The sequence below is a fragment of the Leiobunum rupestre genome, chromosome 6 (assembly GCF_980474605.1).
Source record: "Leiobunum rupestre chromosome 6, qqLeiRupe1.1.hap1, whole genome shotgun sequence".
NCBI classification, from domain to species: Eukaryota; Metazoa; Arthropoda; class Arachnida; order Opiliones; family Sclerosomatidae; genus Leiobunum; species Leiobunum rupestre.
In genome coordinates, this window is record NC_143389.1 from 14,730,164 (window position 1) to 14,757,430 (window position 27,267).

The 27,267-nt window shown below is 32.6% G+C and overlaps 1 protein-coding gene across 1 annotated transcript in view; it reads right to left on the reverse strand.

Moving 5' to 3' along the window:
* Positions 1–290: 290 nt before the first annotated feature.
* The window catches only part of LOC149939342 (ATP-binding cassette sub-family C member 1-like), a 29,662-nt gene continuing 2,685 nt past the window's right edge, over positions 291–27,267 (reverse strand). The window contains exons 2-23 of the mRNA XM_090177295.1: positions 25,232–25,384; positions 25,103–25,164; positions 21,444–21,596; positions 21,094–21,264; positions 18,720–18,894; positions 17,056–17,310; positions 16,488–16,691; positions 15,370–15,516; positions 15,203–15,305; positions 14,957–15,144; positions 13,937–14,113; positions 13,407–13,574; positions 11,529–11,752; positions 10,712–10,829; positions 9,585–10,115; positions 8,711–8,910; positions 7,774–7,900; positions 6,766–6,867; positions 5,362–5,508; positions 4,331–4,656; positions 2,878–3,072; positions 291–571 (exon numbers count right to left, since the gene is read on the reverse strand). Coding sequence (XP_090033421.1) covers positions 424–571; positions 2,878–3,072; positions 4,331–4,656; positions 5,362–5,508; positions 6,766–6,867; positions 7,774–7,900; positions 8,711–8,910; positions 9,585–10,115; positions 10,712–10,829; positions 11,529–11,752; positions 13,407–13,574; positions 13,937–14,113; positions 14,957–15,144; positions 15,203–15,305; positions 15,370–15,516; positions 16,488–16,691; positions 17,056–17,310; positions 18,720–18,894; positions 21,094–21,264; positions 21,444–21,596; positions 25,103–25,164; positions 25,232–25,333 — 4,023 coding nt within the window. The 5' untranslated portion in view covers positions 25,334–25,384 and the 3' untranslated portion in view covers positions 291–423. The remainder of the gene's footprint in view (positions 572–2,877; positions 3,073–4,330; positions 4,657–5,361; positions 5,509–6,765; positions 6,868–7,773; positions 7,901–8,710; positions 8,911–9,584; positions 10,116–10,711; positions 10,830–11,528; positions 11,753–13,406; positions 13,575–13,936; positions 14,114–14,956; positions 15,145–15,202; positions 15,306–15,369; positions 15,517–16,487; positions 16,692–17,055; positions 17,311–18,719; positions 18,895–21,093; positions 21,265–21,443; positions 21,597–25,102; positions 25,165–25,231; positions 25,385–27,267) is intronic.

Genomic DNA, 27,267 nt, shown 5'->3' on the forward strand with positions numbered 1-27,267 from the left:
TTAATAAAACATTTAAACTTAGACGACTTGACAAAGTTAGTTTTTTACTTGGCAAATTTCACTTACCTCCCCCCCAAACGTACCCTCTTCGGTACGCCCCTGCATCTAGTGCCACAAGTTGGGATCGATTCCGGCTCCTCTTGATACGAGGCGAAAGTGCTAACCATTCCGCCACCCCACTTTTTATTGTATATGTAATAAATTATGTTTATTTACTTTTAATACAATAATTATTTTCAAATATATTTTTGTCTCATTTAAAATACAATTTATAAGAAAACAGACTAATCTAATTACACAATAACGTAAACACATTTATAAACGGAAAAATAGGAAAGCCTGCATTTACAGCATACTGGGCATAGTAACGACACGGCAAAAAGGCATGTTATACAATTTAATCGCTTCATTTTATGTAAACGTTTACTGTATATTCGGTTTGTACTCGCTTATCTGAGTACTAACGAGTCCAGCATCTTTCGCAAGTTCATAAAAAAGAGAAGAACAATCTTGAAGGAGAACCTCGGGCTTGTCAAATTCAGAAACTGATCCTTGGTCCAACACTAGAACTCTAAATGAAGACAAAAATTATTGTTCAACTGGAGGTGGAAGATATAAAAATTGATAGAATATTTAAGATTTTATGTCTTCAATTTAGTATGAGATATAATGCAAAATAAAATATAACTCAAGTGCCCAAGTGGGTCAAGTGGATAGTAGCTTAAAACCACAAGTTATTAAATGAATCAAATTAATTTTCATGCGATTTTTTAAGGGAATAGAAAAAGTTTTCTGACTCTGACGAAGTTGGTTGAAATTCGTACTATAAATATTTTGAATTTCTTTGACACGTCTAAGCAATAAATTAAGATGAATCGCTAATGTTCAAATTACGTTTATGCACAAATACATAGAGTTCGGTGTTTGAATCAGAAATTTCGCTTGCGTTTGTTTAATATCCATAAGCAACAATTATCCTAATAAAAAACTTATTGTTTTCACATTAAATCAATTTATAGTCGTGAATATTATCCATAAATAAACAGTTAACAGAAATGTTTATGAAAAATATAAATTTTGGGGGTTAATTTAGCTGTTCTCAGGAGCCCTACATTTACCGCTGCTGCCCCGAAATTTGAGGTACATAAACCAAACGTGAACTGTTTCTACAAACCAAAAGACTAGAATAAGTTCAACCATATTTAGTGTTTTCTTTTTGTAAACATGTCCTCCATTGACGAAATATTTTATCTACAAAATGTCATAAATGATCTTAACCTTTTTACCTATCCGAGGGTAAGTCCCCTAGGGGGGGTTATACAATTACCGTGTCTGTCTGTGGGTCGGTCTATGGGTCTGTCTGTCAGGCCTGCGAACGCGTTCGCATTTTCGGGGCAAAGGGTAATCACAGCGAACGCAGTTTCTTGGCTCACTGCGTTCGCAGTTTCTCGAAGGGTTGGCAAAACCACTGTGTGACGGTGAGCGTTAACGGACCTTCAGCTTTATCGGAAGCGTATTTAATAGAGTACGAAATTTTGGTTTAATTTCAGTGGAATTGAAATTATTGCATCGAAGAAATTCTAATTTAGCGTTTTCTCTATTGATTAAAAACAAATGCGCCACCCAGGTTTCGAACACAGGCCATTCGGCTTGGCAGTCGAGCGCTCTATCACAGAACCACCGATAGCAGCTTAGCTTCACTGAAAATAAGACACTCATCGTAAGCATAATAGGTAATAAAGTCTTGAATTTTTTTATGAATGAATTTATGAAGGCGTAATCTGGTTTTTTTTACGAATGAAATTATGTTGATTTAATCTTGTTTGTCTAATCTTTGGTATTGTTGGGTTTTTCTGTCTTATATTTGTGTCTACTATTTTTTAAGTTTATTTCCTTTTCCCCGCAAAATCGTCCAGTCTTTAAGAGCGTAAGTCATGCCCAAAAGCTAATCCGGTTTCATTATAATAACGTGAAAAATCGTATTTGTGAATGGTAAGGGGTTGCGCTTCTTGATATTATATTTTCTATTGCTTGATTTTCAAGTATTTGAACTAATTTATTGCTTGAGTGCGTTATAATATTTTTCTATGAATTATTTTGATTCTGAAGTCTGATTGCTTGACTGCGTTATAATATTTTTCTATGAGTTTTGTTTCTGAAGTCTGATTGATTGGGTTGTTATTGTGTATTTTTCTTTTCGTTATTTTTATTTTTTGATACTCTAATATTTTAAACTGGATATAGTATAACGTTACTTCTGCGTATTTCGAATGTGCGTGATGTGGAGGGTATTTTCACGTTTTATTAGGATCAGTTTTTTTAAATTTAAATATCTTTCGTTTTATTTGTATTTTATTTCGTTTTTTCAGTCGTATATTTTTATCGAGTTGTATACATCGTGCGCTTACACTTATGTTGGTCTGGTTTTTAACTGGGTCGTCATTACTTCGTAATTCATGTTAAACGTTTTCTCGACTGATTAAGATGTTTAATTTGAAATAAAATGAGCGTTAACGATGCGGCAAGTATTTTGTAAGCGATAAAAATACAAATACCCTATGTAGATATTTCTTTCATTAAAATTGGCTTCGTATTATATTTAACTGATGAACTTGTACCGTAAATAGGGTTAAATTCAATTGTTTATTGTTTTAGTACGTCTAACTCACTGTTGTAACTACTTAATTTATAATATTCTGAATAAATTATACTTGCCAACTTGTTTAGAACCTACATTTAAATTTTCTTAATTGCATTAACATTAATTTAATATTTGTAGCATAGATTTCATTCTATACACATCCCCACCCCAACACCAACTATTGGAATTAAAATTTCTACCCTAACGAAACTTTAAACATGTAGTAGCCCTTTTACCGGTCATAATCCATAATGGTGTTAATGCGGTGGGCAATTGTCAGAATGGTACAAGAAGCGAATTCTCTCCGGATGGTGGTTTGAATGAGTTCGTCTGTTTCTAGATCCACAGACGCTGTAGCTTCGTCCAGAACCAATATTTTCGTTTTCCTCAGCAGAGCTCTGGCCAAGCAAACCAATTGTCGCTGACCAACACTATAAATAATTTTTTTTAATAAAATTATATGTTCTTAGTATTGTTAAGTCAACAGAGAGAAGGCTAGATCAAAACCATTGTTGATATAAAATTAAGGAAATTTGGATAAAAATTAATTACATTTTATTTTAATATTTATCACAAAGAAGGCATATTAGCAAAATTAAAATCCGGAGTAAAATAAGAGCGATTGATTATTTTAAAACTGAAATCATTAAAAAGGTGGATCGCAATTATATATTCATTAAAACTTCAATTTGGTTTCCTATGAAATTGCTTTTTTAAGGGCAGCTACAATTGTGGAAAGTACAAGGTTTTCTAATTTAAGGCAGAAACAAAGAGACTATTTCAGAAAAATTATCACCAAGTGTAACTTTAGCTTCTGAGATATGATTCAAACTTAATACAAAAAGGTTTAGTTGAATAACCAAATTTGTAAATTGATTTTCAGAGCTAATTGATCATAAAACAAGCAGGGAAATTGCCCCTGCGTCATTAAATGACATATCTTAAAGCGTTTCCGTAGACTTTACAGAAATAGTGAAACATTATTTAGGTATATCATAAACTTCGAAATTTTAGCTTCATTTATTTGAGCTTTGATCTTCGGTTTCCCCTTCCATAAAAACTTGTTGAGGTTAACGGTAATAGTTAGTGTAGGGAGCTGTTGGCTCGAACGCGTGGCATGCAGGGCTTGCCACCACCCTCCTACGCATTGTAACCCGGCCACCTGAATTAATGGCTTCAAAAGTCGCTTGACGACTTAGGCCTAAGGTGGTGCCTTGGGTATTAGCCTAGCCTAGCTGATTATTATTATTTATATAAAATTTGAAAATTGAACTAAATAATTGCAGGATACAGTAAGTTAAAAAAACTTAAGAAATAATAAGTTTTTTAGAAAATTTTAAGCATTTAATTTTAATAAAACATTTTTTATTTAATGACAGGTTAAATAATCATTCGATAAAATTATCTAATCAATTTTTGCTTGCTGTTTAAACTTATTATCTTTTGTTAACGGATATGGAGAACCTATTGTTCAAAATTCTTTACTGTCTTTTTGAAATCGGACTACTTTTTTTTACAAGATGGCCTGTTTTCAAATCGAGGCTTTTCTTACCATTTTATTATTTGCCAAATGTTAAAAATCGGATCATAGAATCTCTTAAACACAATTGTACTTAATCTGAGAACGTAGAGTTGCGATTTCGTGAACATGTCTTATGAACTGGCAAAATCAAAATTCTGTAAACAAACCTCAAATTTTTTCCACCTTCCTCGATATCGTGAAGTAATCCTTTGTCGAAAGCCTTCACAAAGTGCTTCAAGTGGGATTGTTCCAGGGCTTTCCAAACTTCTCCATCACTGTGTTTCTCGAAGGGGTCCAAGTTCAGTCGCAGAGTGCCGCAGAAGAGAACCGGGTCCTGAGGGATGATGCTGATCCGGGAGCGAAGGTCGTGAAGGCCCAGCTTCAGGACATTCCTGCCGTCGATGAGAATCTCTCCACTCACGGGTTCAATAATCCGAAACAGGGCTAAAGTTAGAGAAGATTTTCCGGCTCCAGTACGACCAACTACTCCTACCTAAATGTGTGACAACATTTAAACCTTAATTAGAATTTCGGTTGGTGTTTTTAGAAGTCAGACTATTTATCATATAATTTATTTTCGGAATTAAAACCAGAAAAAGGTATACATCAGAAGCTAATTTTATTGAATTCAACAGAATATAGTGAAAACCTTCAAGTTTAATTTCATAACTACACCGAAATTTGAACCAATTGATATTAAATTAAATTGAAATTATTTTTGTTGGGTTCAAATTTCCAACACTTTATTTAGCTTAAGAATTTTAACACGCAGATTCACAAAAGGGAATTTCACTATTACCATCAAACAAAAAATTCCTTACGATGAATATTTCAACTAATAATAAAACTACATTAAAACTTACTTGAAACACATTCAGCAGTAGCACTGCACTATTTTGCATAACGTTATCCGATGCACGAATAATTAATTTAAATGGGTAATGATGAAATACTTTAGTCAATTCTATTTCAATAATTTCTGTTTAACCCTTAAATAACTAAATCTCCGGGTGGATTTATTTTATGATATCCGCTTAACGAACAAAACTTTTCTGTCATTTGGAAATGGGTTTTGCTGCAGATTAAATCAGTCATTCAGTCATACAGCGAAAGACTTTTACCCAAGTAAAAGACGGAACCGGCATTGACGATTTAATAAAAAAACCGTAACACCACTACAATAATAAGTTTGTATCACCTTCTCCTTGGGATTAACAACGAATGAAACGTTCTTTAACACAACATCCAGCTCATCTCGGTACCGAGTAGAATAGTTCCAAAAGACGATTTTTCCTTGTTGTGGCCAAGATTCTGGTAAGCGGGTTTCCGGCTTATCCCACTCTGCCTATTTTTACGAAAAATAATCAAAACTAATGCAAATTATTTAGCATTGACGCCATTTTTTTTCCCACAGCGACTACGTGAACTACTGACCAGTTGCCAATTAGCTCACAGATTAATAAACAATTAGCCAAGGATTAAATCGCTCTATACGTAATGGCTATTTTAATTAGTTATCAGGTTGAAATGTACTAAACAACGATCAATCAAGCATCCCTGACTTAGAGATTAGATTTAAAAGCTTTCATTTTTACTAGGGCCTAAATACCTACCAGTTTTATAACAAAAATTACAACTAATAGTATTTTAAGCTTTGCTGTATGTAAAAAAAGAGTATAGTTACTGCGTACATGAATTAAAATGCTTTCAAAATGAGAAATAACGAAATAAAATTAGGAATTATTGAAGCGTTTTAGAATTCAGCATTTATACAATTATAAAGGTTGCTTTAGAAAATTGAGACAAACGCGTTACAGCCATCAAAACCTTATATGTTTTCCGATTTATTAACTTTAAAGGTTTAATAGTTTTTTTCTTTTTATTTTCCGTCAGAAAGTATTTGGTTCAAAATTGGGTATATTCAAATTATATTGTGTATTAACAAAAAAATTAAACTACTATTAAAATCTGATAGGAATTACTTGGAACTGGCCTCGTTTTCATTTGCAAGTAACCCTATGAAATGTTTTCTTTATTCAGATTCAGAACCGCCATCTATTGAGCGAAATCGAAAGTACTAATAAGGAAAATTCTGACCAATACTAATTTTTCTTAATTCTTACTTATAATAAATATTACTTTGGAAAATACTGAAACTAAAATGTTTAATCAAAAATTAGTTCTTTTGTGATAATCTTATATTTTAAATCAGTAAATTTACATTATATATAAAAATACAAAATAATATTATCGAAACGTAATTGATATGTAAAAATAAATATCATAAAATATAACGTATCTATATAACAAATATAAAATTGATTGGAATTCATTTTCCTAATAATAATTATTCATAATGTTTCGTTTTCCGTTCAAAATTGGCGCTCTAGATCTAAAACCAAGATGTAGGATAAAAGGGCTGAAGTGTCAGTGTAACAGCATAACGTGAAGGTCCCAGGCTCTCCCTTACACAATTTTGTACTTTGTTTTTATATGTTTGGATTTGTTAGGCTGTTCTTAATTTCAAACCGCCCAGTGCTGAGATGTTCTTAGTGCTCTTCCCCGAAATCAAAATAAAAGAAGTGAGAAAAGTAAAGTTTACTTCTGATTTCAACTTGGAATACTCAAATATTCTTTCCAATGAAACAAACGAAGAATCCAATACAGGCAGTCTTAATATAACAAGAGGAATATTGAAAACCAGCTTAAAGAAAAGAAATAGATTGAATAAATAAATAAGAAACACAAGGTAAAATGTTTTGGGTAATGTAACGAGGAAGTTTCTAAACCTTGTTTTAATAATTATAAAATAATTTATAATAAATATTGAATTTTTAATATGTTTCTTCTTTTAAATCTCACTATTGAACATAAACTATTTACAGGAATGATATGACTTATTTTGCTATTTTATAGAGATCATTTTAAATTAATAATTCCAGTCATTTTTCTAAAAACTGTTGAATCTAGAATTTTAATTTTGTTTATGCATATTCATAATTAAAAGAAAGTTTCAAGACTTTCGGTGATAAATAGTGACACGTCAGACGGCAGCTATTTGCCACTAAAAACAGGGTCTAGGAAATTTTGTTCGTAAATTTTAAAGGTAAATACTTTATGTGAAACCAAAGTTAATAAATACTTCGTTTCAAAATCATAGTTCAAATTAATTTTTGTAAATTTTTCAAGTCTTAGTTGTGTTGAATCATGAATGAAAGTTTCTTATATTAATAGATCATTTTAAATAAGCAAACATTCTATCTGGAAACTGAAAATTTTAATTTAAAACGGTTACTAGTCATCGAATACCCCCTGAAAATTTCGTACTTCTACAATACATAGTTTTTGCGAAAAATGCTTGTATCGATCAATTTCAAACACCCTGTATATTATTATCAGTTTCCAGTTAAAAAAATTTTGTATGTTACGTTAGCGAATAGCAGAAAGAATAAGCACTAGAATTTATCCCACTTGTTACTGAAAATGTTCGGCAACTTTTCTGATCCGTAACGAATATTATGTTTTAACCCATTGATATTTCATTCGCTGTAAAACCACACAAAGTTTTTTTTTCAAAGTCGCGTACCTAAATAATGAATCCGTTCCTTACCATAGTGGTTGTGTACAAAATGTAACCAACGGTGCCTGGAGAAAGAGAACCCTTGCCGAGCACTGTACAAAGAGAAGCGACGAAAAGAATTACACTTCCTAGAATTTGAACTCTTATTGATAGCCATCTGGAAATTAAAAAAGTATTTCGAAAGTACAAGGTCAATTAAAAACAAAAATGCAAAATAACTAGCAAAATATTTTTATGAAGTTTATGTTTTTATTTGACATACGCCTAGTAGGAACTTTATGATTTCCAGAAATAAAACTTATTAAACAATATTCTTTCGTATCTTGTCAGTTTTTCCACGTCAAAGTAAGTTGAAGTTACAAATGGGGACCATTTTTCAAAACTAACTATTTCTGTTTAGTTAAAAACCTTTGAAATCGTCAATGTTGAAGATTTATAATTTGTTTATATATATGTGGCTTAAATTTGAATATTAATAAGCTTAGGTTTGAAATTCTCAAAAAAACTAGTTGCACTTATATAGATTTTTGAGGGACTGACAACTTGAAAACCTTTAATCGAATTATTATTATTATAATCAAATCCTTCAAAATATTTAAAATTCCCATGGTGTTATTTTAAGCTCTCGAGAATTGAAATTTTTTAAAAGCCCTATTAAAAAAGTTATGTTTAAAATAAATGTGTGACACGAGTTTCGGGCCCTGTTAGGCAGACTTCATTCGTTAAAAAAGGATAATCAAGATATTTAAAGAAATAAGAGTATTTTAATTAAATTATATCAAAAGCGCTGGTAGCTTTTCCACGAATAAATAAATGTACAAAAGCACTTTTAATGTTTAAAACAACTTTATACCGAAAATTGTTGGTTTTGTATAACCCAGATTCACGTTATTAACGGTTAAAATTTTGATGCATATAAATTTGTTCGGTAAATTAATATTTGTAATTATTTTTATAAACAACTAACCGTGAAGCAATTTGCAAGTGGTAGTTAACAGATTCACTCTTGTCGATCAATGCAAACGCTTGGCGCGTAAAAATATCAGTAGCTCCTAAAGATCGAATGACGGTTGATCCGCTCAGAGAGTCGGAGAAATGGGTGAACAAAGGAGATGTAGTTGTTGCGGTCAGACTTTTGAGTTGACGATTCGATCGCATATAAATATTCTGAAACAAATTATTATTTGAAATACAGCCCAAGAAATCTTTAATATGAGAGTTAAGTTTTAAAGCTTTGTTAACGTGTTATTGTCTGATAACACCTAGACTTCATCAACTGGATCTGATGAACGTTTTTGAAATATCTGTCGATAACAGTAACCGTAATAAAAAGATATCAAAACATTTATTCTGTTTTATTTAACCAAAATTATGACAATATTAGAAAGTAAACTTAACGTTTACTACACGTAAGAAAGGTTTTTAAAAAAATTGCTGAAGCGAAAAAAACTGTATCTTAATGTTTTTATTATTAACCAATAAGACTACAATCTGTAGCAGACAGCTGTCTGATTAACCGATTTTGTGAATTCAGAAGCAGATTTGTGCTTATCTTTCTATGAATCTGACAGGTTTTTTCTGTTCAGATACGATAACGGGTGGTGTATATGTTTCCTCTCACTGCTTAAAGGAGGAAAAGACAAAGTTAAAAATGGGATGCACTGGCGAAATATTAATTAATTTATTCGTAGATTCGAAATTATTACCGGGTGGCTTTATTGTTACTTTTAAACTTCAGCCCCTCCCAAAAAAGCCGAAAAATTAGATACTAGTAAAATCGTTGAAACATCGTTCTTAATTTCATAAAATCTTCTTTAAAATAAAATTTATATTATATTTACCTGAATTATGAAAAAGAGAATGGAAATTACCGCCATTGCCAAAAGAAATAGTGGTACTTCCCAAATTATCGCAATTGTAGTAACGAGCAATCCTGTGAGGGAGTGCAGGAAACTCATAAGGTTAAAAGGAATAATTTGATCCGCTTCTTGCATGTCTTTTGAGAATCGATTGATAATCCGTCCAACAGGTGTTGTGTCGAAAAATAATAAAGGAGATCGCAGGACGTTGAGCAACATATTAGAATGAATTTTAATAGAAGCTCTAAATAATCCCCAAACTAGCACTCCAAACGCAAAGAACATTAGTATTGATTGCAGAGCGGTGAAGCCACCGAACGCTAAAACTCTCATATTTGATGACTGGACATTGGTTGTATTGCCGGATGGGTTGGCTGCCTCATCACTCCAAAGTACCAGCCAATAATTTGAAAGAACAAAAACAACTTGATAGAGAGCGTAGTTAGTTATTATTATAAAACACCAATTGTATCCGACAACGTTTGCGCACTCCCGAAAAACTGGAAGAAAAACCTGTAAAATAATCCACAAATTTCATTCGTGTTGTTTGAACCAAATGTCTTTTCGTTTACATTTAGGGCTGTATTCGGACAAGTATCAAATTAGTGAGGTAAAGTAAACTGATGTTTTATAATTCAAAATAAAACTAGAGTAAAAGTCGTTGAGAGGACGGTGGTTTGGATACAGTGAAAATTAGGGATACTTCAGATCATTAAAAAGGTTTATTTTTTAATTTTATTAAGAAAAACGTAATTAATTATCTGACAATTAGGTATGCTTAATCCAAATATAAAGCCGATAATAAAAAATTTAGAGAGCTAAATCACATTTTTTATTTATATAAATATTTATTAATTAATATATTAATACACTCTTTTAAAAATGTAACTTAATAAGGGACATATTTACCTAATAGATAATAAAATAAATATGTATAATTAATGTTTAAATATAAGAGATCATTTCAGGTACGTATGCTTACTTGTTTGCTATCTAGGCGTCTTAAAAAAATTAAATATAACGAGATTGAGCTATCATAAAAGGGAAACAGTTTATCTTTCAAGCACAAAATATATTTGATAAGATAAGATTTTTCGAAAACGTTTTACCGATTTGTGGATATTTTTCTCTTTCTGAATAATTGTCTTTCCTTTTACTTTCTTGGGGTTTTTCGCTGTGGTTGATTCCAAAACCACTTCTGTTTTCTCGTTTCGAGGGATTTCCTTCCTGCGTAAAAAAAGCGTTTCGTTATTACGCTCAATGAAACATGTTTCTTATACAATCTCGGTTAATAAATATATATTGTAAGAACAATATACAATTGGTCGATTACCAAAAGGTTCACTATTCGAACACCAATTCTAGCGACCAAGAAGTAATGTGATTATAGAAAACCCTCAAATATATTAGCAAATATTCCACTTTTACGTTTTCCGTCGGTGGGGCGGGCAATGTCATCTCGCCCGCCACCCGCGCGTCCCGTCACCGTCCACTTCACTTGTGCGCCGTCTGTCGTGATTTGCGATTGTTTTTCATTGCAATTCGTTCCTGTATTTTGCGTATTGTGGTCGGTTAAGAAGTGGTAACCTGTAGGGTTTTGAGTAGTTTTTAACAATGTCCCGTTTTGGGAGAAAATAAAAATGGTCACGTTGCAGTACACGGCCACTTACCACCCATTTATCCTAAAATGATATTTTATCTTTGTTTCTAAAACTCGTTTTTGAATTGGCTACTTTGGACACCTAACTGACTACCTAAAATATATATAAATACTACTTTGGCATTACTGATAAAACAGATGTAGCATCATTTATGATTTTGGTTAGCTTTCTTATTAACCCGGTATATTTTGACTTCATTTTAAAGTTCGTTCTAAATATTTACTCATATTTTATTTAACAAGGAATGAATTCCATTTAACTTTACCATTTCGGTGTGTAGAGAGGACGAGCTAGCAGATCTTCCTTTTCTGTCTGGTTTGTATTAAAATCTTCATCGTTGGCAAATTCAGTGAGGAAATCCTTGAAATCGCTTTCTTTGGACCAAATCTCTTGGTACGTTCCACTTTCAGAGATCATTCCGTCTTTGATCACGTATATCATGTCCACCTCACGAAGAACCGCCACATTGTGCGTCACTAACACTCTGGTCTTCAATAACGAGATAATACATAGAAATTATTCAAAGAACTATCATACACTTTCTTTGCCTTTTACTAATGCTACTTATATCACTTCAATGAGACTGAGTGAGAAAAAGTAAAGCTTTAAAAATCCAAAGTAAAAGAGATTGAGAAGAGTTTAACAAAAGATGATTTAAAGTGAAAGATATTACATTTAATTACTCGTTACGAGATAAGAATTTCTAAAGTAATAATTGTAGCATGTAGGATATTATTTGAATTGATGAAATGCGAGGACCGCAGATGAGATAATTAAGTTGACGATATTCAGAATATTGGGTTTAAATTTTAAAAATAAAGATATTATAATGATTTTCATAACAATATATTGTACCAATGCTTAAACTTCTTATATTGAAGACAAAACATACGTAGGCTAAACTACAGATAACATGCTAAATTGCTAACGATAAAAGGTTTAAGGCACCACGCTAACGTGATTGTCGTTTTTCTGCCAGTGACAGAATCTGAGAGAAGACGGGATGAGCTAAGATGCCAAAGATGAGGAGACTGTCATGAGTCTTACAAAGTACGTATTTAATCTGCTGAATATATTTATTTTTCTTCTAGAAGAGATTATCACTAAATGAGACACGAGTTTTTGAATAAAGTGAATTGAAAAGGAAAGAAAAGTTGGTTTTAAAAGTTAAATGAGTAATGAGAACATTAAAAGGTCAGTTGAGGATGGTGATCGAGTAAGAAATTTGAGAAATGAAAACTAGGAAAAATGAGAGGTATCACGAGTTGTCAGATTGTGTGTAAAAATTGTAATTTTACTTTGGAAAATTTGCCAAGTACGATTTTTCAACTGAAATGGTTCAAACACACGTTAAAATAAATATTTGGCCTTGTCTTAAAAAATTCTTTTATAGCTTCGAAAATATAATTGCACAAAGCAATGCAAAATGCGATCGTCTGGGGTTGCAAAAACAATCTTGAATGCACTGACCTATATGGTTGTTGGAAAAATTGTCAAAACAAAATAGATATCGAAATTCCGACAGACGAGACTCTTTAAATTTAGTCAGTTAAACATTAAAAGTGAAAATATTTGTAAAAATAAATTATCTTAATTATTTTAATGTTCAAATTGGTGATTGATATTTAATTCTTTATTAATACTTAAATTAACGCAGTAATAAAAAAACAATCTAAACAATGTTTCTCAAATAAGGTGCCTCTTAGTGTTATTATAAAACGTACTAAAGATTAGGCTAACTATCCTAAATAACACCTAACCTCACCAACAACTTCGAAATGCTTACGATATTTAAAGATTTTATTAATGCAAGGCTATATATTAATTTTTACATGTGTTTGAACTATTTCAGTTGAAAAATCGTACTTGGCAAATTTTCTAAAGTACTAAACAGCTGCTACCTGACTAGAGAGCTTGTAGAGGTTAACGGTAATTGTAAGTGTAGGGAGCTCTTGGCTCGCCTGGAATCAAGGGCTTGCCTAAGCATTTTAACCCGACTACCTGAATTCAAGGCAATAAAAGTCACTAGTTGACCTGGGCCTAGGGTGGTGCCTTGGGTTTTTGCCTAGCTGATAAATAATGATAATATTATAATTATTATTATAAATTAATTAAACAACTATTTTGAAACGAGCTAGATCACCTTATGTTTGAGTAGTCCGTTTCGCCCAATCACTTTGTTAAAGATATGTTTACCAGTATGAGCGTCAACTGCACCCAAAGGATCGTCCAAAATATAAACGTCTCTGTCTAAATAAATAGCCCTGGCCAAGCTGACTCGTTGCTTCTGACCACCGCTCAAATTTATTCCCTGAAGTAAAAAAAGAAAAAGGTTAGCATACATCCTTTATTTCTAGTTTCATAGAGCAAGCACCAAATAAACTACAGCTATGGGAAACTATGGGACGGTCAATGTTGTTTATGCTGATTATTCAGATTATTATCAAATGCGTTGCTTACTAACCGTAATGTGTGGATGCATATGGCGTTCAATGTGTTAAGAAACACTTATTGAATGTTCAATTTAAATTTGTTAATTTTTTTAAATATAAATATGAACCCGTTGGTGCAGGTACTACATTCTCGAGACACAAAGCAGTCTTTTACAGACTGTCTTTTACTTGAAAAAAGGTTGCAACCACTTCCTAATTTCGAACATCCAATGCCACTTACCTTTTCACCAATTTCTGTCTCATCGTAGGCTGGTAAAATGTCAATGTCCTCGTCCAAAGCACATGCTTCTATGATTCCTTCGTACTTGGTTCGGTCCATTGCTTGATAGAAGATGACGTTGTTTTTTAGAGTTTTGTTTTCAATCCAAGCTTGTTGAGGAACGTAAGCCAACGAACCCTATTTAATTAAATTCCAATTTAACCTGATTTATTGAATGGGAATCGACGGTTGATCATCTCCCATTCGTTAGTCATTTGTCATACAATCTTTGTTGAAAGACACGGATCTATCTCAGTAGTTGGTTATAAGATATACTTTAATTAAAATGTATATTAATAAAACTGAATTGGGTGAACGGATGGTTTCTTTGAAAAACAAGCCATCTTTTATTCATAATTTTATTCTTACTGCATTTATTTAGAGGAATGAAATTAATCAAACTACCGTGAAAAAAGGAAGCTGCCCATATAAAGGATACAGTTATTTATTTCCTATTAAGTGTCCTTCTTTATTGATCAATATCGTTTTCTTTTGAAACGGTCAGAATTCGAACTTTGGGTAGTGAAGATTTTTTGCACATTACTTATATCGATCATTGCAGAACTTTTGGTTACGTCTTGCATTTAATTTCATAAGCCAACTAAAAACACACATGATTGTAAACTGGATAGCGGACATCTACGGTGGCAGATATCCGTTCATCACTAGGTGACGTGTTTTGATCATGGTATCAAAAATTCGTGTTAAATTAAATCATTCCTTATTTGTGTCCAAAATAAAAATAATTGTTATTCTTGCATTGCTTATTATAAGTTAAGGCTATAAATATATTTTAAGTCGTGAAAATGAGATTTATAGGAAATCGCTATTATAGAGAAATACGGTAATATACATGCAACCTTATTCTTCTTTAGATTGGTTAACTTTTTTTAATGCAATATATTAAAGATTTTACAAATCTTGTTTAGTGGTGTCAAGTTTTTAGGTCCCAGTTATCTATTATAGGCCAATTTTACCCACCTGTACTACTACTTTTCCGTTAAGCTTGTCCATTTCACCCAGAATGGCCGTGAGCAATGAAGACTTTCCAGAAGCTACTTTGCCAACGACTGCCACCAGCGCTCCTTTCGGCACTTGAAAGTTGATGTTTCTCAAGAAAGGCTCAAGGGTTTTATCCCACGAAAAAACACCATTGACAATTTGAACAGCTGGATATTCAAATTCATTAAGCATTTGAAATTTCGAATCAGTAATGGGCAAACACACCGTGATTTGGACCATATTCATTGTTCTGACTCTGTTTTTCAATGTACGGTGTCAGCACTTCGCCACAAAGAATTTTGTTGATTCGACCCAGAGAAACATACATCTTTGGAAGCGTTGAAAGTTATTAAATAATAAGTATTTGTCTTCCGAAGAAAAGGATTAGTCACCATTGTGGTCGCATTGATCAATTCCGGTATTATAGTTAGGGGAAGACCGAAAATAGCGAAAAGACGCATCGAAACAAAAACGGTCGTCGGGGTGAACTGTTCCGAATCTTTTAAATAAACAAATACTGCGAAACATAGAAATGATACCTGTTTTAAAAAAAAGGTGAAAATGACGAGGTAAGAAAAAAATTAATTTATAAAACAAACCGTATTAGAAAGCTAGAGAAGATGGAAAGGTGTTTAAAGAACGAGTTTACGTATAATACCTACCCTTAATTTATCTAGCCGATTGTGAGGTTAAACCAATTATTCAACTTTTCTACTTTCAGTTATAACTATATTAAAGTCACATCTTAGCTAAGTTATTGATTAAAAACACTATTTAAAAAAACGAAGTCCACCTGAGCAATTAAAACCTTCAACCTTCGTTTATATGATGGATGCGAACCAGTATAGTTGCATTTTTATTTCCCTTATGTTACAGATGACGTTCAAAATTGCACAAACATCTTTGTAATTGGTGGTCAAAAGCTAAGCAATGACTGATTTCTCGATATAAAAGTCTACGGCAACCAAAGTAAAAGACAAATTACGCATTCCATAAAAACTAGCAACAGCTAGATTATAAATAAAAAGATAAAAAATGGGTATTATGCAATACATAAAATATTTGCACATCTAAGAAATCATATCATTTGATCAAGTTTTATAGATCACCCTGAACTTTTATTTCATCAAGTTCACTATAAAAATAATTAATATATCGAGTTATCTGTTTTGAGAAGAATAGATAACTGAGTATTATCGCGTGCCTACTGCGCCTTTAATTTTAAACCTTCGATTTTTTTAACTTGCGAGTTCCTCTTCAAGCGTTATCGGTCTGTAACATTCAGCTTTTAGAACGCATAACGAATTAAATAACTAAATATGGTTTTACCAAAATAGACTGCATGCAAATAAAGTCATTTAAACCTAGGAATTCGCGACGGTCCAATAGAAAGTCGATCTTTATAAGAGCAGATTAGACAAGACAGAAAATTAAATATAATTAAATCAGATTGCCACAGAAACGACCTCAACATCTAGCCTTATGATAACATATTTAAAAATTTATTTACCAAAAATGGTGTGATATAAAATGTTATTACGGAGATTGCTTGTAGAAAGTTTAGTTTCCTTAAACAAATTATTTCTTGATCCCTCAGTGTTTGAACCTGTTGCTGGAAGGAGGTTTCCCAGGCGTAAAATTTCAATATTCGAACTCCACTCACAACTTCGTTCATTAATTGGATACGCTTATCCGAACAAGCTTTTATTTTTCGCTGGAAAACAAGTTTGAGAAATAAAATAATTACAAGCAGTTTAGCTAGGTTCTCATTTGACAAACAAAAGAGCAACGCATCACAGTTCAGAGTTCTAACTAGCTGAATATTGACTTGACTGGGCTGCGCTAAATGTTCGATGTGAAACGTTATAAGTTTTGGGGAAAATTGAACATGATTTGAATAAGTATTATAGATCCTCGTTCGTAGGTCTTAAACGCGAAAACAGGCTAGCGAACAATTCAAATTTTGGTGCGTTTACCGAACGGCGTTTTTCCCCAAAACTTTGTATCATAGTCAACATCTCCAGGTTAACACGAATGACGTTGTCTTTAATTTGTGCATTTTTATATTTGCGCCTCACCATTTGTTCTTTCTTTAACTTTGCGATAAATAAATTCAGAGGAAGAGAAAGAGCAATGATGGCAATTCCCAATAAAGATGACACTCCGAGGAAATTCCACAAAAGCACAGTTGCGATAACGGCGGTGAAAGGTGCTGTTATAAAATAATGCGCTGCCAGGACGAAAGTCATAAAACTTCGCGAATCCACTGCCATGCAGTTCAACAGCTCTCCGGTGTTGATATTACGCCTCCCAGTGCTTGAAAGCCTCAAAGCCTAAAAAGAAACGTAAAAGCTTCTTGAAATTGTAATTTTAATTTTTAACTCGTTACTTAGATTTGAGAGGATAAATGTCCGTGTTAGAATACTCACTGCTTGGCTAGCCCGGTGGGCTGCCAACTCAATGTTTATTTCAGAATATCATAATTCCTTATGTAAAAAAGTGGTAAAAGATTTTTGGTTTTGTAAATGCATTTAAAAAATGTAATTAACATGAGCAAAATGCACTAATCGTGGTGTCCCCGTTCCACTGAACTTGCTTCTGACTAAAGTAAGATTTGTGTCAAGGTGTTTTTTTTTTTGCTCTGGCTGGGCATTTTCTCAAATACTACAAGAAGGAGAGTTACGAAATTTTTACGGTATTAGGTCTAGTATGGGAACGCTTGAAATTAAAATTTCCCGAAAACTTTATTATTTTACACGTTTCTGAATAAACTATCTTTTGGTGGGAAGCTGCTAGACAAACATTTCCATTGAACAAGTTGTAGAGCACCGATTTCCACTTAAGGCAGAAATCAGTTTTGAGCGAAAATGTAAAAATGTCTATGTTTTTGCATCTGATTTATGCAAATGGAAAAAAATTCGAGGCATACTAATAAACATTGTTTTGTGCAAAGGTTGGTTGTTAGGTACTATTTAAAGTGCAATCTTTCAGTTTTACTTCATTCTCTAACATTTATTGAGTCTAATCAACAACTATGCCACTTTTAAGGTCGAGTTATTTTATGGAGATGCCAATCGTAACGCTCATATAATAAGGCAAAGGTTTGGAACTAGCTGTCCTGCCAGAAGACGAAGCCACAACACTGTACTTGAAGCTGTTAGCGACTTCGACCAAAACGGCAACGTCAATCCCAGGTTCCGTGGACAAAGTCGGCAAATCCTCAACATGGAAGAAATCGTTCTAGCCTACTTTGCTGCGTGCCCTCGAGCAAGTATAAGATGTGCAAGCTACTATCATAGGAGATATGGAAAGACGATATTATTTCTGCAAACTAACTAATTAACATGTGTGATGATGACTCAAATATCATCACTAATTTTCCTTGGGGAGTGACGGACCTTTCATCCACCAAAACAACCACATGTGGAGTTATTAAACTCCTCACTTTTGTATCGCTTACAATCATCATCATAAACAGTTTCGACTTAATGTTTGGGCAGGTTTGATCGGATAAAATTGATCGAAAAATTTAAATTTAGAAGGAATTTAACAGGGCAAACGATAATGTACTATTAAAAATCCACAATATCCACTAACAGGAAACTTCAATATTCAAAGGTAAATTAATAGATTTTACACTTCGCTTGAAGTAACACGTATTTTATTTTTTATCAAGCTTAATTTAAAAGCTTTATTTAGTTTTTTTCATAATTGGTCACCCACATAAATGTGTTTAACTTACTTTTTTGTAGATTGCGCAAGTAACAGCTGATCTCAGACGTGATGACAAGTCGAGGGCACGTTTGATTCGGTATTCGGCAAAGAAGATTTTTATGACATCAGGAACAAAGAGAAGAAAGGTGTAGAAAACACCTTTCCAAATCGGTTCATCACTTGACGAGTACTCGATTAACCACCTATAACGACAGAATATTAATGGAGATTTTATCAGAACGTTTCACTTAAGTCGAATCCGACATTCTTAACGTAGACGTTTGAGAAGCAGTACCTTGTTTAGAAATCAAAGTCTTAAGATACCAAAACTGTTCAAGATCTGTAGTCGTTCAGTGGGGGAAAATACGGGTAACATATTTGTAAATTAAGTTTTTAAAAATAAAACTCTGACATGACTTGCTTTACAACAAATTATGTTTATGTTGAAATTTCAGAAGCATGAGAGCTAAGTCGAGGCTATCAAGAAATATCTAATTAACTTTGCCAAAGGATTTCATCCACCATCCTCACCTTAAAGCTGGACCTATAACAACTGGATGTCCAGTGACATCTGTGTTCTAAACCATTTTGATGTTTTTATAATGTTCAGAAAAACAACCATTTCCGTCCGGTGGCTTTGTGAACCCCAAATCTAACCGTTTCTTCGCTTTGTATCCTAATGCGAATCTATGTAATGAACCCACAATGCATTTAGCACATCTTAACAATCGAAAGAGGAATGGTATCTATTGGTTTAACAAGATGAGGTTTCATTGGGGGCTTAATTTTTCCTTTGCTGCATGTGTAAGCGATACATTAAATAAAAACCAATGAACCACTAAATGTGTAATAAAATCTTTTTATTTAAAAAGCGACGACTAGTTTCGCTAACCCATTCGGAAGCTTCCTCGGGTCTCATTCTGGTGCGTCGGCAACTCGGATTAATATAACCTTCGTTCAAGTTAGTTTTTTTGTTGAAGTTACAAGGACGATTTTTTGGTGTACAAAATAAATTTTAAACATTTTATAAATATTTTTTAAACATTTCTAAAACATCTTTAGATATTTTGTAAAAACCCTTTAAACATTTTAAATACAATTCTAGACAGTTTCCCATTATTTATCCTCCCTTTATAATTTACAATTTTTTATCCATGTTTTCGCTTGCACGTTCTATGTGTCCTGAAAGTTTCAAGTTCCTAGCTAAGCTACACTTGGATCGTTTTTGAGTTAACATCCTCTATAGCGCTGTTATTGATAATATAGGGATATCTTGAATCGCATTTATTTTTTTTGCACAGGAAGGAAAGATCTCGAAAGGATGAAACGGTATATTCCCATTCGATCGAAATCCCATTCGACCGAATTCAATATGTTTCCGAAATATAGCCCAAAAGGCGGATTCGGTTCATTGGGACCTTTTGTTTTGTGTTTTACTTTTGCTCGGAGATATAGCAGGGTACGCAAAAAACGTTATACCTAAACTAAATTGCTACAGGTGTTCTAACTGTAAGGTTAGGTTAGGTTAGGTTAGGCTCTCACTTCCCTAGGGTGGCGCGCTTTTATAAATATATTTATGCTTTGAACTTTTTATTTATATCAAGAATACTATAATTCGAACAATTTCATTTTTTAATGTGAATGGTTAAGTTTGTAGCAATTGCGTCGAGTAAGGCTAACGCGACTTCTTCATTCGATTTTTTCGGATTTTTTGGTTCTTCGTGATAGTTTTTAATTGCAAATCCGTATCTTTCGTTGAATTGCTAACTGGCTCCAATAAGACTAGCAACACTTATTTATATAAGAAGTAAACCTATTTAAAAAACGTCTCATTAAAACGAAATTTGATGTACTATACAAAATAATATACACGTGCAAAATTGGGCTGTAAACCGCACAATTGGGGTATTTTCGATCGATTGGGACTCAATGTTAAATCGTTTTCGAACGAATGGAATTTCGGTCGAATGGGACCAAAGCGATGAAACAGAAAACGTTTTTGAATCAACCACATTTAAAAACTTACAAGAAAATATAATTATTGTGACAGAGAAAAATATTCAAATATATGTAAAAAATATGATTTTCCCAATACGGTTGTTTCTTTATTTCTGAAACTTCAAAAATAAGGATTTCTTTATAGAAAACACAAACGGAAAATTTCGTGTTTCTAAGTTTAAGACTTTTGAGAAATATTTCATGCCAAAGCAATTTTACACACCCTTTTATATTGTGAAAATCAATTTGCATGTAAAACCAATTTGTACTGTAAATAATTGAAACTATGATCGTTTTTATACAGGTTTGTTCAGATGAAAATATTGTTATTGGAAATTTCCCTCATTTGAAATTCAATGCGGAAATAAAATGGTATTTCAAAGAACAAAATGAAAATAACTTACGCCATTACAATTGGAATAGCCAAAAGAATTATTTCAGAAAATGTTTGCATAATACAGGGAAGTATCATTTCTGGTCCCAAGGTGTTTATTAACGTAGAAGTTATCTTTGCTCTCCTTTCTTGCGATTTGTTTTCAAAAATTGGTTGGTCTTTTTGAACATAAGCGGAGTCACTGAAAATAATTTCAGAACAAATATTATATATAATTGTACTAATTACGCAAACTTAATAAAATATCAATGAAATTTAATTTCTTGAATATAGTGATGAATCATAAATTTGTAAATGATAATTAATATCAAAAATTATTATTCCAATTTATAAATAAAATTGTACATAAAAAATGTTTACTTTTCTTTATTTTGATTTTCGGGCGTTTGCATTAAGCTATTTTCAAAGGTACATTTATCCAAATATTGATTTGTTTGTGCAGCTCGTAAACAAGATCTCAAATCATAGACGTCAGAATCTTTTAACGGCCTTTTGTATCCTATCCAAAGCAATCTAATAAATACAATTAAATGGCTACAATATAAAATAATAAAACACGCGTGTGATTTAGAAATAGACCTAATATAAATGTTATATAAACGAAGATTCGTATTCGTACATCTTGAAACTTTTGGCGTCATCTTTGGGTTAAGCCAATCCCCAAAACATAAACATTTTCATCAAGATATTTTGAACCATATTGTTTCAACTTATTTTACTTTTTCTTCAACGAAGTTTGAAAATTGTTCAGTTTTCAAATCTCATTAAATAACTAATATGACTATACTTAAAACCTGGTGCAACAATTTTCTTCAGAGATGAAAAATGAGATTTCACTTTTATGGTTAATTTGTTTGTTTTTTTTTAAGTTGAGATTTTGAGGGTCACTTACATTTCATTAGACATATTTTATCAATCTAATTTAAAAGAAAACGACACAAAATTTATTATGTACGTACATAATATGAACTTTCATAAAATATATTTATATATTTAAATTCATATTTTTACTATATACAGCATGTTTTAAATTGTTAAAACCCGATATTTTTCTCATAGGTATAAAACCTAGAGTAAAAAAACTTTTAATCGTTTAACTTGAATAGTACAATATAACTCTCGGAAACCCGCCCCTTAAGCCAGTCGATTTAAAATAAAAAAGGCTGTTCCTATGGTTTGGTTTTTGTCTATAAAATAGTTTATCGCACGTTTATTTAAGTTTCGTGAGCGTAGTAAAAATTTTAAATTTTGTATTTTCTATTTCTCATTTTGTTGCTTTGTTAATTTAATAACGCTTAAGCTCTGAATTTGGTTTTTTGTTCTATTGATATTGGAAATTTGTTTAAGGCAATCACATTTGTAATATTTATTATAATTATAATAAAATATTCTTATGGTTGGGATAACACCGGGATTTCGTTTTTTTTTGGAGGACGCTTTGAATATGGCGAACTATCGTTGAGTGCCATGTCCAGTAGTTAATACGCCCAAGGGCAAATTCTTCCGAGGAGAGGTATATTTTGGCCAGCTTTCCAACTTGTTTTTATTTTTCGACTGACAAGCTTCACGAGCTAAGGAACTATTAAAGCTTCGTCTTTTGCATCCTCAACTGGGGTTTCGGCGCCTCTTTGTTCATTTCCAACGCACGACATTTAGTTAGGAATCTAGAGCTGATGGCAAGTCCATCACTTTTCGATAATATAGATCACCGTTATAAATTAACCCTAGTTAGTTGGGTTCAATTTCTTGTCTTCTAATTTCCATCAAATTAACTGATAATGAACTCTTAGGCTATGGCAGATTTCATAATTCAATAATAAGCCATCTTATACTCAAGGCCCAAGTCGTCTATCGACTTTTATTGCATTTAATTTAGGTGGCCGTGTTTTACTTACTATTGCTGTTTAACTTAACCTCAACAAGTTTTATTTGCGGAACTTGGGAAAACCCTTTTCCCAATGGGAAAGGAAATTGCAACCTCTACGCAAAAAGAGCTGGTCCCGGTTTTATAAATCCACTCCCAGTCAGATGGTAAAAGATGGGGTGAGGGAAAGGTTAGCACTTTCATCTCGCAGTGAGAAAAGCCGGGTACGATCTCAGCTTGAGGCATTTTGTTAACTCATTCTGCATTGATAATGCAAGTTCTCCCCCCCCCCCTCCCACTGTTTAATGGCGTTTCCCTTTAACCTTATTCAGGTTAACGTTATAGTAAGTATAGGTAGCTGGTGGCTCGCGTGGCCAAAATGAAATTTAAGAGGCCACCTAAGTTAAAGGAATTTACTCGACGCGACACAACCTATAGCATATTTAGCGGAAGGAAGTAGTCATGTTTCCGTAAGCTCAGAAGTGAAAACTTCCATGAGTATGCTATGCAATTTTGAACGTGAACACAAACAGAAGCCGTAAAACTTCGTTGTCGGAGGATGGTGTTTTGGTTTCGTCGTAATTCAATCGTTACTTTGTTGATACAATACTTCTTGAGTAAATGAAGGGAGCTGTTAGCTCCCGTGGAATGAAGGCTTGCCACCTCCTTTCTAAACAGTTTAACCCGGCCACCTGAATTAATGCTATTACTCTGGCTTACGGTGGTGCTTTGAGCTTATTATTAAATTATTAAATCTGCCACAGCCTAAGAGTTCATTATCAGTTAAATTGATGGAAACTAGAAGACCAGAATTTGAACCCAACTGACTGGGATTGGTTTCAGACGGAGATCTCTATCATACAAAAGTGACAGACTTGCTTCCAGCTCTAGATTCCTTAGTAAGTGTCGTACGTTTAAAATGACCAAAGAGGCGCGGAAACCCCAGTTGAGGATGCAAAGACGAGGCTTTAATTGTTCCTAAGCCAGTGAACCTTGTCAATCGTAAAACTAAAAATAAAATAAAAAGAAATATATTTATATTGCGTCGGTGGATTGTTAGATTTTCTATAGCTAAAAGTGTACTAATTTAGTCAATAACATAGTTTCCCGTAATAGTTTTAAATTGATATTGCTGAGCTTGAAGCCAATTCTTAGATATTGTAATTTCCATTAAAAAAAGCCCTAAGTCAACATATTACTTTCAAATCATAAATGCGTTTTTTGATTTTTCTATTGTTGAATGGCCACCATACTATATTTAAGAATTTTTTTTTTACTTTTCAACGGTGAAAGATAGATATTAATCTTTATTTAAGGTACTTTACTGCGTGATAAGGCTAATGCTTAGAAATTCGTGGATTTAAATGACACTTTCGTCGGCCACCTTTCATTCAAGATGGCGAAAGAAAATTGTTTCATACCCTATTATTTTTAAGTATATTGACCAATTTTCTCAAATTATATTTTAAGGTCTCAGTTTGACCAATTTTGACCAGCTTTCCATAAAAATGTTTATAAGTGGCGTTTTAGACTAATTTAAGAAACACATTGCAAAAGAGAAAAATTATATTACAATTTGTTCTAGGCACAGCTTTAAATCTACTGGACTACTCATATTGTTTACATCAATTAGTTGATTTCTGAAGTGTTTTAATTGAAAATTTTATTATTTTTATTTCATTAAAAGTAGTTAAGGCATAATGATAAACATAATTAACCAAATCGAAGCCCTTTTAGTATAGTTGACATATTGATGTTACTTTGAAACTTAATGTCTGAAGGAACACGAGCCAGACCAGGAATGTATGTAATCTTTGGCAAACGTCATTGGAAATTTAAATTGCTCAGCAACGAAACACAAAATTGGTTTTGCATTCGCACCCTTAGTTTTCAGGTAAAAGACCCCTTTTCAAGCGGATACAAAGTTTAAATTGATTCACAAATTGTCCGCATGTACACTGTGAAGCAGCTTGAAAAGGGGTCTTTTACCCGAAAGCTTGCTAACGCTATAATTTATAACTAATAAAAATATCGACACTTACGTTTATTTCAAAAAATATCATTAAACATATTTAAACCATGATCAATAAATTTATTTATATAATGATAACAATCAAGCTAATTCAAAATAGAAAAGATAGAATCAAACCATTACTCGTTCATCCATGAATAAAGAAGATTTGAAACGAAAGACGCGTCGTTTTCCGGGGATTCGTTCTGTGAAACATTTACAGCAATATCAGATGACCATTAACGCTCTATAAGCTTTACTTGTTAAACTTACCAATGTAACTGAATCGTCGTCATTTGCGGTTCGATAAATAGACTTCTGATCCGAAACAAACGATAATGCGAACATGAAACACGACAATGGGTATTCGATCATATATAAAATAAAAGGAACTGTTTTCTCCAGAAATTGCTAAACGGAAAAATTCTAAAGATTAGTGAAAAAAATATTTAGCAAGTCTACGTACAAGATACCATCAACACAGTCGTGACACAAAAGTGGTCTGTTAAAAACAGTTAAAACCAAATATTTGGTAATCAGACAAATAAGTAATAAATCTGTTGCAAAACAGTAATCCATTTCTTCGGCACTTCTTATTTTATTTGCTTGTACTTTTTAAAAATTAACCTTTTCAATTTACGAAAAACCAAGTTTGTAATTTAGTGGCTTGGTGGGTTTATCGCTTATAAAACACCTTTGATTTGGACAGATTATGTTTATTCTTGCTAATGTTAAGGCTAAGACACAAAAATTGGTATAAAAAATCTAAGCGTAATAAATTAATTAACAGTGGTCAAAATGGAGTTGACAACTACAGAAAATAAAATAAGAATGGAATTTGATCGAAGGAAATATCGAAACTCAAGTTTGAAAGAAAATATATTATTTCACCGATACTTCTAACGAGTCTACCCGATACATTTTATTTCTCAATTCGAATGTCAAGTTTCATGTTAACATCCATCATAATTTAACTCGTAACTCAAAACTTAATATTTTACTTTCCACAATATTTTCGTATGATGGGGATTGAAAGTAACGTAGAAAAGAGACGTTTTCGGATGCGAAACTACGGGAAACTCTTTCATTAAAGGTGTTTTCTTAGCCTTAGGCGTAAACTTTACCAGAATACACGTAGGTTTTTTTTCCAGTTCATTGCAAACTTTCTTAAAATAACTGAATCTGCATTAAAATGCACAAAGAGGCTCAGAAGTGAGAAACAACTGTTAAAAACAATTCAGGTTTTCCACAGGGCTGATTTAAAAAATTAAACCAGCGATTATTTCCAAGGAACCCATACTCCTTGGTTTCCACGAACTTTCCCGCCGAAAAATGCAAAATGAATTGGGTGAGATTCCACTTAAACGAGTGTATCGGGTTTTTCGCACTTTACATAAGGAATAAACCTCTTGTTACAGGTCAATTTTTAAATTTCTTTATTTATATATAATTAAATATTTTTCATCAAAATTATTAATACCGTTTTAACTTTAATTATAAACCATCTTAAAATTTAAACCTCTGCTTTTAAAGATGACATTAGCCTGTAAAATTCTAAATATTCATATATTTTAGATCAAAATTAACATCACGTTATTAAATTAATTGTTATCCCTCTTAAACCCTTAAGCTTCTGATTAATTTTGTATAGGACCTTTGAGATGGAGCAGAATGTAATGCCATCTTTGATATTTTCAAGTTTTTTCTCTCTCATACGCAAATTCACCAAAAACCATACAGAAAACTAAGCCATATGCTGCCAAATTCTCAACAATTTGGGTTTATGTAGCTTTTATTATCCCGTCAGGAAGCAAACTGTTACTAACACCTTGGATTAAAAATATGTTACTGGATATAGCACTCTACCTTCCCTCTAGGCATTCAGAGCGTATCTCAAACTTTGAAAAGAGCCGGGGGGTCACGCGCGGGTGGGATGAAAATTTGGTGCGACAAGATTTTCTACGCAGGCGCGAGATTTTGAAAATAACGGAAATAGTTTGAAATTGGTCACCAATTTTTAGAGGAGAGTTATTACTTTGACGCCGTTTCGACAGTAATTAAGGTATTTCTTAGATAATAAGTATACATAAGTTGATATAAAGCAGTGTGGCATATTCGTGAATCAGTTTAGTAGAATAAAAGTTATTTTTAAAAATGGGAAGAGTGAAACATTGTGCATATACCAAGTGCAACAGCGATTCTAGGTGTGAAAATAAACCTCATATGTTAGGAATAAGCTTTGTCGCTTTTCCTAAACCTAAAAGGTACCCTGACATTGGTCACAATTTCACAAATGGTTAAATTGGTTA